General features: G+C 39.0%; 1 protein-coding gene across 1 annotated transcript in view; it reads right to left on the minus strand.

Annotated features, from left to right (window-relative positions):
* The window catches only part of RGS22 (regulator of G protein signaling 22), a 98,118-nt gene that overhangs the window by 62,746 nt on the left and 23,277 nt on the right, over positions 1 to 12,095 (minus strand). The window contains exons 5-11 of the mRNA XM_042461186.1: positions 11,391 to 11,476; positions 9,088 to 9,253; positions 6,436 to 6,580; positions 5,473 to 5,550; positions 2,705 to 3,344; positions 1,383 to 1,544; positions 69 to 240 (exon numbers count right to left, since the gene is read on the minus strand). Of these exons, the coding sequence (XP_042317120.1) occupies positions 69 to 240; positions 1,383 to 1,544; positions 2,705 to 3,344; positions 5,473 to 5,550; positions 6,436 to 6,580; positions 9,088 to 9,253; positions 11,391 to 11,476 (1,449 nt within the window). The remainder of the gene's footprint in view (positions 1 to 68; positions 241 to 1,382; positions 1,545 to 2,704; positions 3,345 to 5,472; positions 5,551 to 6,435; positions 6,581 to 9,087; positions 9,254 to 11,390; positions 11,477 to 12,095) is intronic.

The raw sequence follows: 12,095 nt of genomic DNA on the forward strand, positions 1-12,095 counted from the left end.
CAAACCGAATTATTTCTATAGTGTGGATGCAGTCATCGTGATGTTCTACTTCTGTATATATGTCATACCTGATGTGCTATTTTTGGCATACAAGATTTAGCTCTCAGCGGCAACAGTGACACCATCTGTGGGAAAGGATCCACATCCATCCGTGGCTTTTGCTGTCGGGAATGCCAGATTTTCAGCTTCCTATTTAGCGTCTGTATGGCAGCTGTATGAATGACACAAAATCTGGGGCCCCTAAAAGGTAAACATGAAGAAGAAATGGTTCATTTACGGTTACCTGGTTGCATGACAAACAACACCTGTTGAAATTCCCTCTTCTACACCACCATTAAATACAGGACCTCTGTCCAATTTTCAGTCTGGCAACTCTAGTTTTCACATGGTTGGGTCATGTGTTCTCTTGCTGGATGAAGAACATCTTCACTCTTGATTTAAATTTCCCTTTGATTTCTTCTATCTTGTACAAGGTCTCTTGTGCTTCCTTTTTTGTAGTCATCTTCTATTATACTGCAGTGATCATTATAGAAGTTCCCCTTGTAATCCTCCTTGTCCCTGTGCACAAGTTGCTAAACAGTTAAAATCAGGGTTCTGACTCTATTTTGTATCTCATCTGTCATTAACTGCTTGAACAGTTTTATCTGTCATCCACTGAAGCTTCTCTTTCTTTTTGGATCCGATAGCATCTTTTTGCATTCTTCAGTTCAGCCTTTTTTGGGGGGTTCTGGTCAATTAGGCTTAATAGTGCAAATCTATACATTATCTACATGGATGTTCCTCAGGTTGTATTTTGGCACAATGGTTGGTGTAATGTACTTCAGCTTTAGTCTAGTCTTTCATATTTACATTCAATATACATTAAAATCACCAAGGAAGGGGGGCATTGGGGTTGTAGTGACCATCAGACCCTTGCATTCATCTCTCATGCAAGAAAAGTGATGTTTACTATGTATGGTGTGAGTAGTGCCAGACAGCAAAGCTAAATTCAGTCAAGGAAGGGACTCTAGAGATTACACTGAAAACATATGGAGTATACAGAAAAATTTCTGAAAAATATCATCCTTCATATCATTGTCCTGATGCATAAAGTAGCTAAGCGATCACACATGTATCAGTATGTATCACTTCTATAATACAGGTGTGTATATATGTTATTAGGCAAGGAATACTCAGAAATGGTGTTGCCAATTCCTTCCTCTGAAATATAGCCTACAGCACCAGTTATTTGTTGGTAGCCTCCCAAATACTAATCAGGGCTGACCTTGCTTCCAAGATCAGATGAGATCTCGTGCCTTTAGGGTGTTTAGGCACTAGCAACAGCCCATGTACTGAGATAAAAACAGAACTGAATGGAACAACTTACTATTTAATCCTCTTACCAGTAGAGAAGCAAAGGTTTCACTACTTCAGACTGAATACGTCTCAGGTTATGCAAGTTCCACCGATCTCCATCCTCCAGGTTTAGTTTCTGCAGAACTTCAGAGGTAAGGAAATAATCTCCATTGCTCACTAGGTAGATTTTTTTCATCCTATCAAGCTGTCTTGAATGAAGGAGAACATTCACACAAAATATGCACATATATTGATTGATAATGCAGAAAAATCCATTCTACCACTGGTGATTATTGGCTTCCAAATCATTGGAGCAGTAAATCTGGGCTAGGTTTTAGCACAAACATTTCCCCTTAAATAGTCTGACCCCCTTGAACAGCTACTTTAAAGTTCAGTCTAGAGCATATTCATAAACCATTGACACAGAAGCCACCAGCTGTGATGATATCCCACCAAAGCAAGAGCCTCTTGTTTGCAAGCAGTATTTTTGAAGAAGATTTCATATTGCAAAAAAACAGGATAGTTTTGTTCTCAAAAATAAAACTCAGAACCCAAACAGACAGGCCAAAATAAAGCAGCTTTGGGTCACTTTGGAGGTATGCTGTTCAAATGACACACGCATCTTAAGAGGACTGGAGCATTGCTTTGCCACGGCTTCTGGTCTCTTGGGATGCATGCATCATTAGGATGCATACTTCCAAAGTGACCCGAAGCAGCTTTATTCTGGCCTGTCTGTTCGGGCCCTCAGATTTTCTGAATAATTCATCTTATTATAATTTTCATCTGTTATCTTTCCACTTCCATCCACACCCAGATGACCACATCCTTAGAACCTGGTCATTATCTTGTTTCTGGGACCATGTAAAGCCAGTGGAAGAAAATCATCAGTGATGGATGGAAGGGCACAGAATACAGTGGGGAAAGAATATGGTGACTGGGCTTGTGAAAAGGATGGAATTGTTTGTCCAGCATTGTCCAGTTTCCTGCTGTCCAGATGTGTTGGAGTAATGATCTTCTGGAAGACACAAAATTGGGAAACATTGCTGATCCTTTCCTATCTTTTACCCCCATCTTTCTTCCCTGTCTCATGTGATGGGTCTTTGCTACCAATATAATATTATAATGATACTTTAGAAAGTATTAGCAAAAGATTTACTATACATTTCCTTCCCTTTATTTCCTGAAGCAGCCTTGTTATTGCATGACAGTTGTAATTATTCTTTAAGATGTTGAATACTATCCAAATCATAAGGAAAAATTTGATAAATAAGCATAATCTAACCTGTAAATAATTGCTTAACCAATCCAGCATCCTTAAATTAAATCAAATTAAAAACAACCACTCATTTATAAGTATTAAAAACAATACCTTTTCTGCCTCTTAGGATCTCTCAGGGCCTTCAGTCTTTCTATGTCTACCCAAAGCCACCAGTATCTTTCACCCAAAGTCCCTTTGATGAACCCCTTGAACCTTTCAAACTCATGCCTGTTACCAATATCGTAAGTCTTGTGGCTTATACACCAGGCAGCCCTGGTTTCAGTGTTATCTTTTTCAGATTTTGTACTAATTTCACTCTCTCTTTCCACTGTATCATCCTCAAGCAGGGGAGTGTGTTCTAATAGAGGCTCCATGAAAGAATCACTGTCTTCTATTTCATATACAAGTACTCTTGACACTCTATTGAAGTTGACATCAGTAGGGTTGAGTTTAAGAGGCATTCCAGTTATCACAGCAACAGAGTTCTTTAGTATATACTGAATGTAGGCTAATGTAAACTCATCCACAGTCCGAAAACATGCAAGTTCTTGGTATCGAGCAAGGTCATCACACATTTGTTCCTGAGGAGCAGAATCCCAGTTCTGTTCTACATATGCTCTTAACATGGTGTGTGAAGGAGTATCAGGAACTGATACAGAATGACCCTCATCTATGCTTCGCCTGGCTCTTGCCTGTTGAAGAAGAGGAATACCTGTTGGGCTTTGCTTCTTCTTAAGCTTGGATTCCAGTTCTGCATTAAAACCAGATAACATGAGTTCTCAAATGTCCCTCCAAATACACACAAGAACATCCTCTTTAATCACACAAAAAATGGCCCTCTATTTTGTCGTATAACCTGGCACTTGCCAGAAGACAACAGAATTCTCATTAATGGCTGGTGGCTTCCCCAACCCGCTGGATTTGTGTCACATCTCCACTTGTCCAAGATGCATTTTCAGCTCAGATGCATTTCGTTTTGGAAGTTGTTTGAAGAGGTTGCAATGAGGTTTCTTCTTTACAATTCTAATACTGTATACAGTATTAGGGTCAGGATATTAGCATACAGAAATGATGGTGCTTTGAAAATAGATATGCAGTGCCTCTCCATATGCTTCCTTGCTCACTTTCTGCTCATCTTGTATGAGCAGAAACCATCTAATATATCAGGGGTTGGGAAATGGATGATGGAATGAATTCTCACTCCACTATAATTATCACCATCTTATGGGTAAGATAACTTCAGAGAATGTGATCATGATTCTAATTTAGTCATGAAGAAGGGGATTGTTTTGGATTGCAACTCCCATAATTCTCCAGACAGTAGAGCCTTTAGCAGCCTCCCCCACTACCATCTCCTTTTCTATGTGTTTTGGGTCTTTTTAGATTGTAACCCTGCAAACAGGGAACTGTTAAGTTAACCATAGTAAAGCAGTATGTACAGTGATGCTGCTATATAAATAAATAAATGATGGTGGTGTTGCTTGGGAATTCAAGAAGTTGCAGTCCAAAAATAATGTTTCCAAGCTCTTTGTTGCTATGTGCCTTCAAGTAGTTTCCAATTTACGGCAACTCTAAGGCAAACCTGTCATGGGGTTTTCTTGTTAAGATTTGTTTAGAGGAGTTTTGCCATTGCTTTCTCCTGAAGCTGAGAGCATGTGGCTTGCCCAAGCCACCCAGTGGGTTTCATGGTCAAGCAGGCCTGACAAATTAGTATCTGGACTTTTTTCCAGTCAGTACCTCAGGCAAGATGCTGTTTCCATCACATCACCTTTCCTACATAGAAAAGGGGAAGGGTGAACAAACACAGAGACATTCAGATGGCATATTGGGATTCAGCTAATTCGTATCAACTTGAGGCACTGACTGAGCTTCAGTCTCTTTGCTTTCCCTCATAGGGAAGATAAAGGAGGGGTGAAGCCAGGTGCTCTCAGCCATCATTTCACCCTCAATTTCCCAGTGTAGAGAAGGCATGGGAGGAATGAAGGCAAGACTGTTCAACCAGCACCGCTCTGATGGTGCTTCACTCCTCCTCTTTGCCTTTCCAGCACAGAGACGAAAAATGTGGAGGAAAGCCAAATGAACAAAACTGGAAGTTTGGGAACCAGTTGCGTCCCAAGATCATCTGGCTCTCCCAATCCCCATTTGATTATTGGCCCTCCACATTTGCAGCTTTGACTTTTGCAGCTTTGGTTATTTGTGGTTTTGATTAATATGTTCTATCTAGAAACCTCTAGGTCCTCCAGCACAACTCTGCCAGAAGTTGACCATAGAGTTGTGCTGGAGAACCTAGACATTCCTAGAGAAAACACCTCTGTAGGCAATTCTAGGTCCTCCAGCATGATTCTATGATCAACCTCTGGCAGATGTTAACCACAGAATTGCACTAGAAGACCTAGAGATTCCTAAAGAGGTGTTCTGTCAGGTAAAAATAATAGTGTTTTTTTTATTTGTGGTTTTTCCACATTCACAGGGGTCCTTCACCCCTAACCCCAGCGAATGTGGAGGGACCACTGTATTTTGCTCTTCCCCATTTTATCCATGCATGGAAGTTGAGGGAAGAATGGAGTCAACTGCCCAACTGTGGAGATCCCTGCCTCCTACTTCAGCTCCCACTTTTAGCACAGGGAATAAGGCTTCTAAATAGGGGAAGAGAAAATGGGGATCCTTGAGGGCTAAACTGGGTGAAGGCTGGGAGTTCTTTATAACTATCCCATTAAAAAAAGTCTCCAGTGTACAGCAAGAAATGATACTGCACAAAGCTTCCCCTCAGACTTAATCCCAACAGTAAAGTGAACTTCTTTTTTAAAACCCTTCCTACTTTAGTGCTTTCACTTTACTGGGATTTAAATAAGTGCTCAGTACTATAAATGCCCCCTTACCTGCATGACCACTGCTGTAAACTGTTGCATTGAGAAGTATAGAGGAAGCTGTAGGCAACATTTCTTTAGTTCTGAAATCTAAAGTAAATTAAAAATAAACACCAAAATCAATAGAAGATTATTCTCACAAATATTACTATCTACACTGCTATCTTCACTCAGTTTTCACATAATATAAACAACTGTTTGTCAAGCTGTGAGTTGGGATGGACCCCCAAGTGTCCCTGGTTGGCTTTCCACCATGTGGGCTATTTCCACCAAATGTGATTTGCAGCTTCTTTGGGCAACATGCAGCCTATTTAAGACCCTTCCCCCAACCCCTCCCTCTATATCAGGACTGTAGAAAGTGCAGCCTTTCAGATACTGTTGGATTGCAGTGCAGCCTTTCAGATACTGTTGGACTGCAGCTCCCAGCATTCCTCACTGTTTTTTTTAATTCCAAAATTTTTATTACACTGTGTATAATACATATTATACAATCATGTTTCATATTATAATTTTTGCCACACCCCCCACCCAAATAAGAAAACAGCACAGAGAAATTTACAATCCAATCAAATTCCTCACTGTTGACTAAGTTGGCTTGGGCAGATACAAAGTGCAGCTCAACATCTGGAGGGCCACACTTTGCCCATCCCTACTATACGGCACACACAAATTTAATCCAGATACACACTGCTCACGCACAGACATACACACTCACTCTGTCTCTGTCTCTGTCTCTCTCTCTATACACACACACACACACACACACGTGTGTGTGTATGTATAATGAGAAGGGAAAATCTAGTATAAACATGTTGATTCAAATGTAATACTTGTGAATTTTTAGTTGCAGGGGGGAGCAAAGCTTAAAAAAGTTACTCTTTGGAACATGTCAGCTGGGGGATCCTAGAAGTTGAAATCCCCCAAAGTACCCAAGTTCTGGCCTGGAGTCAGCACATGGCATGGTGGACACATTACCTATATTTGAAGAAGACATCTTTGAAGGCTCAAAAGAAAAACGAACGTGGGAAGATGACACGGGGTGAGTAATAGAATCCGTAGTGATCATGTGCTCTCTTTGCTTGGCTAGAGTAAACCAATCCTTTGTCTGGGTGACAGTAGCCTATTAAATAAAATATTAAGTGGTGTAGGTTTCTTACAGTTTAAGCCTCTGGTCATGCTTTACTTCCTTGAGCACTAATCCTAAGGGAGCTTTGTACAGCTATAAAGCCTCAATTTAATATGAACACAATAATACATACAGTGGGCTCTTGATATCTGCTGGGGTTTGGCTACCAGGGTCACTTGTGGATACCTAAATCAGTGGATGCTCAAGTCACATTAAATACAGTGGAATAGGGGGAAAGTGCCCCTTATATAAAATGGAAAATCAAGGTTTGCCATTTGGAATTTATATCTTTTAAAAAATATTTTCAAGCCATGGATGCTTGAATCTATGAATAAAGAATCCGTGGGTACAGAGAGCTAACTATAAATGTATCAGGTGTATGTTCTTATCATATCAAGCCATTATACTGTCATAGCAGTGACTTGGTCCTAGTTTTGTCTCAGCCTTATTGCATGACACTGTGGTTCTCCTAAAGCTATTGTGCTGTACAGTAGCTGAGAATGTGATTTTTAATGCTGAAAATAATCCAGGAATGACCTCCTTTCCTGCTAGTTTAAGTAGCTACTTCTCATTCAATTACATTTATGACAGCGATCAATTAGTAGATGAGATCTGGGTGTGGTCAGGTTGTCCCTCCCTTGGGGATTCCCAAGGAAACCTTCAGCAAGGATACCTCAGATTACTTCTGATGTTTGGGCAGGGAGGACAAAACTTCTAAAGAGAACAGCTGTGTTTTCTGTAGTCTAAGCTCTCAAAACCCTTTGTTCTAAAAAAATAATTTAAATGGTTTGCTGTTATAGTGCAATAATGCTGTGATCATGACCTGTTAATCATTTCAAATGCTATTCAGATGCCTTTACTGTGTGTGGGTATTTTCCAGAGATTTGTCTATTGGTTTCCTGTAGTACCACATACCATAGTGTTACTTTTTAAAAATTATTTTAATTTTTTTAAGGTAATAGTGTAATACAGTGCCTCTCGGTATCTACTTGGGTTTGATTCCAGAAACTCTTGCGGACACCAAAATCTGTGGGGGCTGAAGTCTCTTTATATACAATGATGTAATAAATTCCTTATATAAGCCAGAAAAATCAAAAATTGCTTTTTGAATTTTTGTGTGTGTGTGTGTGAATATTTTTGAACCGTGATTGGTTGGATCTGTGGGTGCAGAATCTATGAAATATGGACAGCAGACTGTAACACTATGATGTTATGCTATAATAACATTATTACAGCTTAATGAGTACAAACGAAGTGGTTTTTGACCTGAACAACCAGAAGCACTGACTAATATGATAAACACTTTTGTTTTTCACAGAACAAAGTTATCAGAAATGGCACGGGGTAGTGTGGTCCATTTCTCTTCCTGTGCCACCTCTCACAATAAGTGATTTGGGCAGTGATTGCTATGTTGTAATGATAAAGAAAAAAAGGTAAAAGTTTTCCCTTTTAACAATATTATCTAGTTGTGTCTGACTGTAGAAGCTGGTGTTCATCTCCATTACTAAGCCAAGGGAGCCAGTATTGTCAAAGACACTGTTACCTTCCTACTAAAGTGGTATCTATTTATGTACTTGCATTTTTTACATGCTTTCTATCTACTAGGTTGGCAGAAGCTGGAACTAGTGACAGGAGCTCACTCCATCACGCAGTGCTTGGGTCTCAAACCACCAATCTGCTCACCTTGCAATCGTAAGAGTTAGTGTCTTGACCACTAAGCCACCATTTTGTAATAGTATTGTGCTGTAATAATGTTCCTATGGTTATTTTTTAAAACAATATTGAAGCAAACCAAGCACAAAACACAGGCAGGGCAAATGAGGTGATGATAACAGCAATAGAGCAGATGAAAAAACTGTATAAACCACACTAAGTTACTGCACAAATGTGGCAAGTGTGAAACACAGCATCAACAATTAGCTGTCATTGCATGTACAGCCAAAGTGATTTTTGAATGGTATGACATGGCAAAACAGCAGACTTACTTGTTCAAATAAGATGATTTTTGAAGAGTGACAGCATAAGTGATGGGTTAACTCTTACCTCCCCAGATAGCATTCTTCTGCATAGCAAATAATCTTAGAAAGATAGATTCATTTGTGCAAATGGGATGTTTTTTCTAAGCTGCATTTCTATGCAGAGTTGAGAAGGGGATTCACATGAACAGGCTTTCTAAATTGTTTACAGTGAAGGAAACCTTGAAATAACTTTCAGTTTCAGGGAATTCTTGCACAAGAATTATTACATCTACAACTAAAAAAATTAATGATAATTATGATTTTTCCCATTATGATTTCTTGCAGAATATCTAGAGTTCATAAAATCTTAGTGTTTCAGGGAAACTTGGTTGAAAAACCTGCATATGAGAATAAAATTAGGAGAGGGTGTTATATAGGAGCTTTTTTGAGGGATTAAATGGATAAAAATGTAATATTAAAATTGGCCTCCATACTTCATGGCTCTATGGGATTCCACACATTAAATTGCTTATTTTATTTTACCTGGCCAAGAGAGACATAGAACTTTTTCATAATCACGTCATCTTCATCTTCTTCAAAGGCTTCTGGGGGTGGTGGCATTTTTCTGAACCAAGGGTAATACTTTTTATCTATAACAAAATTGACACCTGTTCTGCTCCACTCTACCTGTGATACAAGTTTAGCTAACCTAGAGAGAAATGACAGATAGTATGGTCACAAACTTATCTATCTACCTACAACATTAAAACCAGCAAACTTTTGACTGTTACTTTTTATACAGAAACCAAAATCTTAAGGGCATTATTATAAAACTGCTGTTCTCATCCTCATTCTAGCTTGAAATGTATAGTCCACTTTTTCTATCCAACAGAGAAAAGCTCAGAGCAATTTAACAAAAAAACAATAATTGAAAACAATTAAGACTATTAAACATATCAATATACCAACACTAGAAATACTTTAAAAAACTGAAACAATGAGACCTAACATAAAACCACATGGAGCAGCCATCCTTGTGTTTATTTATTTATTTTAACAACAACATTCAAATACAATTAAAACAAAACACAATTAAAACCACATCAGTAGCAACTGTAAAGCAAATATAACTTCCCCTCATCTAACATTTCCTTTCCCTTTAATTTTCTAGACAAATTTGGATCTGGTCATTCTAACAGGCTTGAGAGAAAGGCTATAATTTTTTCAGCGTACCAAAGGTGGTAAATAGGGACACTGGTGCCTGTAACATATGCACACATTTAATTCATGTTATTGATCATTTTCATACATGAAGGTTCAATTGTTTTTGCCTTTAAATCTTTCTAGTTATTCTTAGAATACAGATGCAAAGAAGGCCGGTATTGAATCTGTGGTCATTGAGGCGGTGAGTCCAGTCTGGCTTCTGATTCTCTGGCCACAGCTCCAAGCCAAACAGGAGCTCTGACACTGCTGGGCCTTAGTTCAGCAACAACAGAAGCCCTGTTCAACTTGGAGCAATTGCAGGAGAAAAGGCAAAAAAAATCCAGAATGAATTCATAAATAAATATATAAGAGCTGCAGAATTATGGAGGGAATGGGGGCTGAAAATGGGGAGTGGAGGTTGACGGTGGACCTCCAAGGTCCCAGTGGGGATGAGTGCAGTTCTCAGCTTTTGGAAGCTGCTCACCATTGTCTATCAACTCTCTTGAACACATTTCCTGCCGTCAGAATACTAGCTTTGACTAGGATTGATGTATACATTTAACTAGTATTAATATTAATTCTCAACCAAGATTTTAAACTGTGGCTTGTAATTTAAATTCATCACTCCGTGTGTCCTCTAAGTAGTGTTAAACTGGTTCAGATTGGTACAAACCCCACCCTACATCCTATAGATTAATCCCAAGTAGAGTAGGCTCACTGAATTAACTGTTGAATGGTGGATCTCCATGTAGGTAAATCCCATTGATTCAGTGGGTTTACTCATTATACTCATAGGTGTGGTTAACAATAGGATTCAGCCATCAGGGTGAGGGAAGAGGGCTGATCCAAAACATTTTCTTGCCTGAGGGAAAAGGGATAAGATGGTACGTGCACATATACACACCGTTCCACATACAGAAGCTGGCCATACTGGTAGATCAATCTCATTTCATTTCAACATTGCTATTGCACCTAAGAGCAGCCAACTAACTTAGGGAACATAGAACAGTTTGCAAAGTCTTCCAGCAGGGGAGGGTGGCTAGGGACTCTGAAGATATAGCCAGGAAGTGTGTGGCTGCTGCTGTCATCACACAAACCTCAGTATCAACTCCTTGAGACAGCTGCCTCACTACCTAATGGTAGGAATAGCACTTGTAAAGAGTTCGGCTAACACATAATTAAAGAGGCTAGGAAAGAAAGTACATGACTGAGTGACACCTCTCAAACATAAATAAAGCTTTGCAACCACTATCTCTTCAACACCCTTTAGATGTCACAAAATGGATTTTAAAGAAAGTCATATAGATGGATATGCAGGCCAGATTAAGCAAAATGAGCTACTATGGGGACACTGTGGGAAAAATCATTTGATTAAACACATATATACCAGTAAAATTTGGCAATTATTAAATATGGGCCATAAAGTAAAGGCAATAAATTATTATTGCCTATGAAAATTACAGAATGAGAGGCTATAAAAATAGCAGAATGAGAGGCTATAAAAATAGCATCACTTTCATTGTTATTATTCACAGATCATTAAATTATGTAATCTAAGACAAAAGCATCTGAGAATTATTATTGTTTTTATCAAGAGAAGCTTGCGGTTTTAAAACTTGTATGCTAGTTAGAAGGTGCCGTACCTGTATTCAAAGTAACAATCACTCTCTAAAAATGCAGGCAATCTTTCCTTTTTAATCCATGTAATGGCCTGTTCTCGATCCAGACACTAACAAAAGAAAATCTTTGTAAATTTTCGTTCAGTTCAGGTTTTGCTTCTCATAGGAGTTTATCAGACAAGGGGAATTGGAAGTATAATCCAATTGCAATCTGAACGCAATCATGGGGTTTCACGTTATTGCGTGATAAACTACCACACCCAAATTTGGGCTATGCCATGCTATTTTCGGGCAATGGGAAGCCAGTTCGAATGCAATGCGTATTCATGTAATTGCGCAAAACTAGCGACTTTAAGTGAATGAGTTCTGGCCCCCTTTTCTTTTCATTCAAATTTAAGAGAAATTCCTCCCGTTTGATAAACTCCATTCAGTTAACACAGAAATTGGCTGACCGTATAAACCAGTGATTTGCAAACAGTGCTCCTAGGAACTGTGGTGTTAACTGAAAGCTTATTATGGGTTCTACAACAAAAATCCATAACAGTGCTGGAACTGTGACACTGTCCAATTTTTAATGTATCTTTCAACAAGGGTCCCCATCATTAACAAATTTGCTGTAACAGTGCCCAAGAAAGTCCCATTTTTCTTTTGAAACAACATGCAGGCTTCTTGCAGCATGTCCTTCTGGAAACTCAAGACAATTTGTAAACAGGTGCCCAGAGAGCACAT

Source organism: Sceloporus undulatus, chromosome 4 (genome assembly GCF_019175285.1).
Source record: "Sceloporus undulatus isolate JIND9_A2432 ecotype Alabama chromosome 4, SceUnd_v1.1, whole genome shotgun sequence".
NCBI classification, from domain to species: domain Eukaryota; kingdom Metazoa; phylum Chordata; class Lepidosauria; order Squamata; family Phrynosomatidae; genus Sceloporus; species Sceloporus undulatus.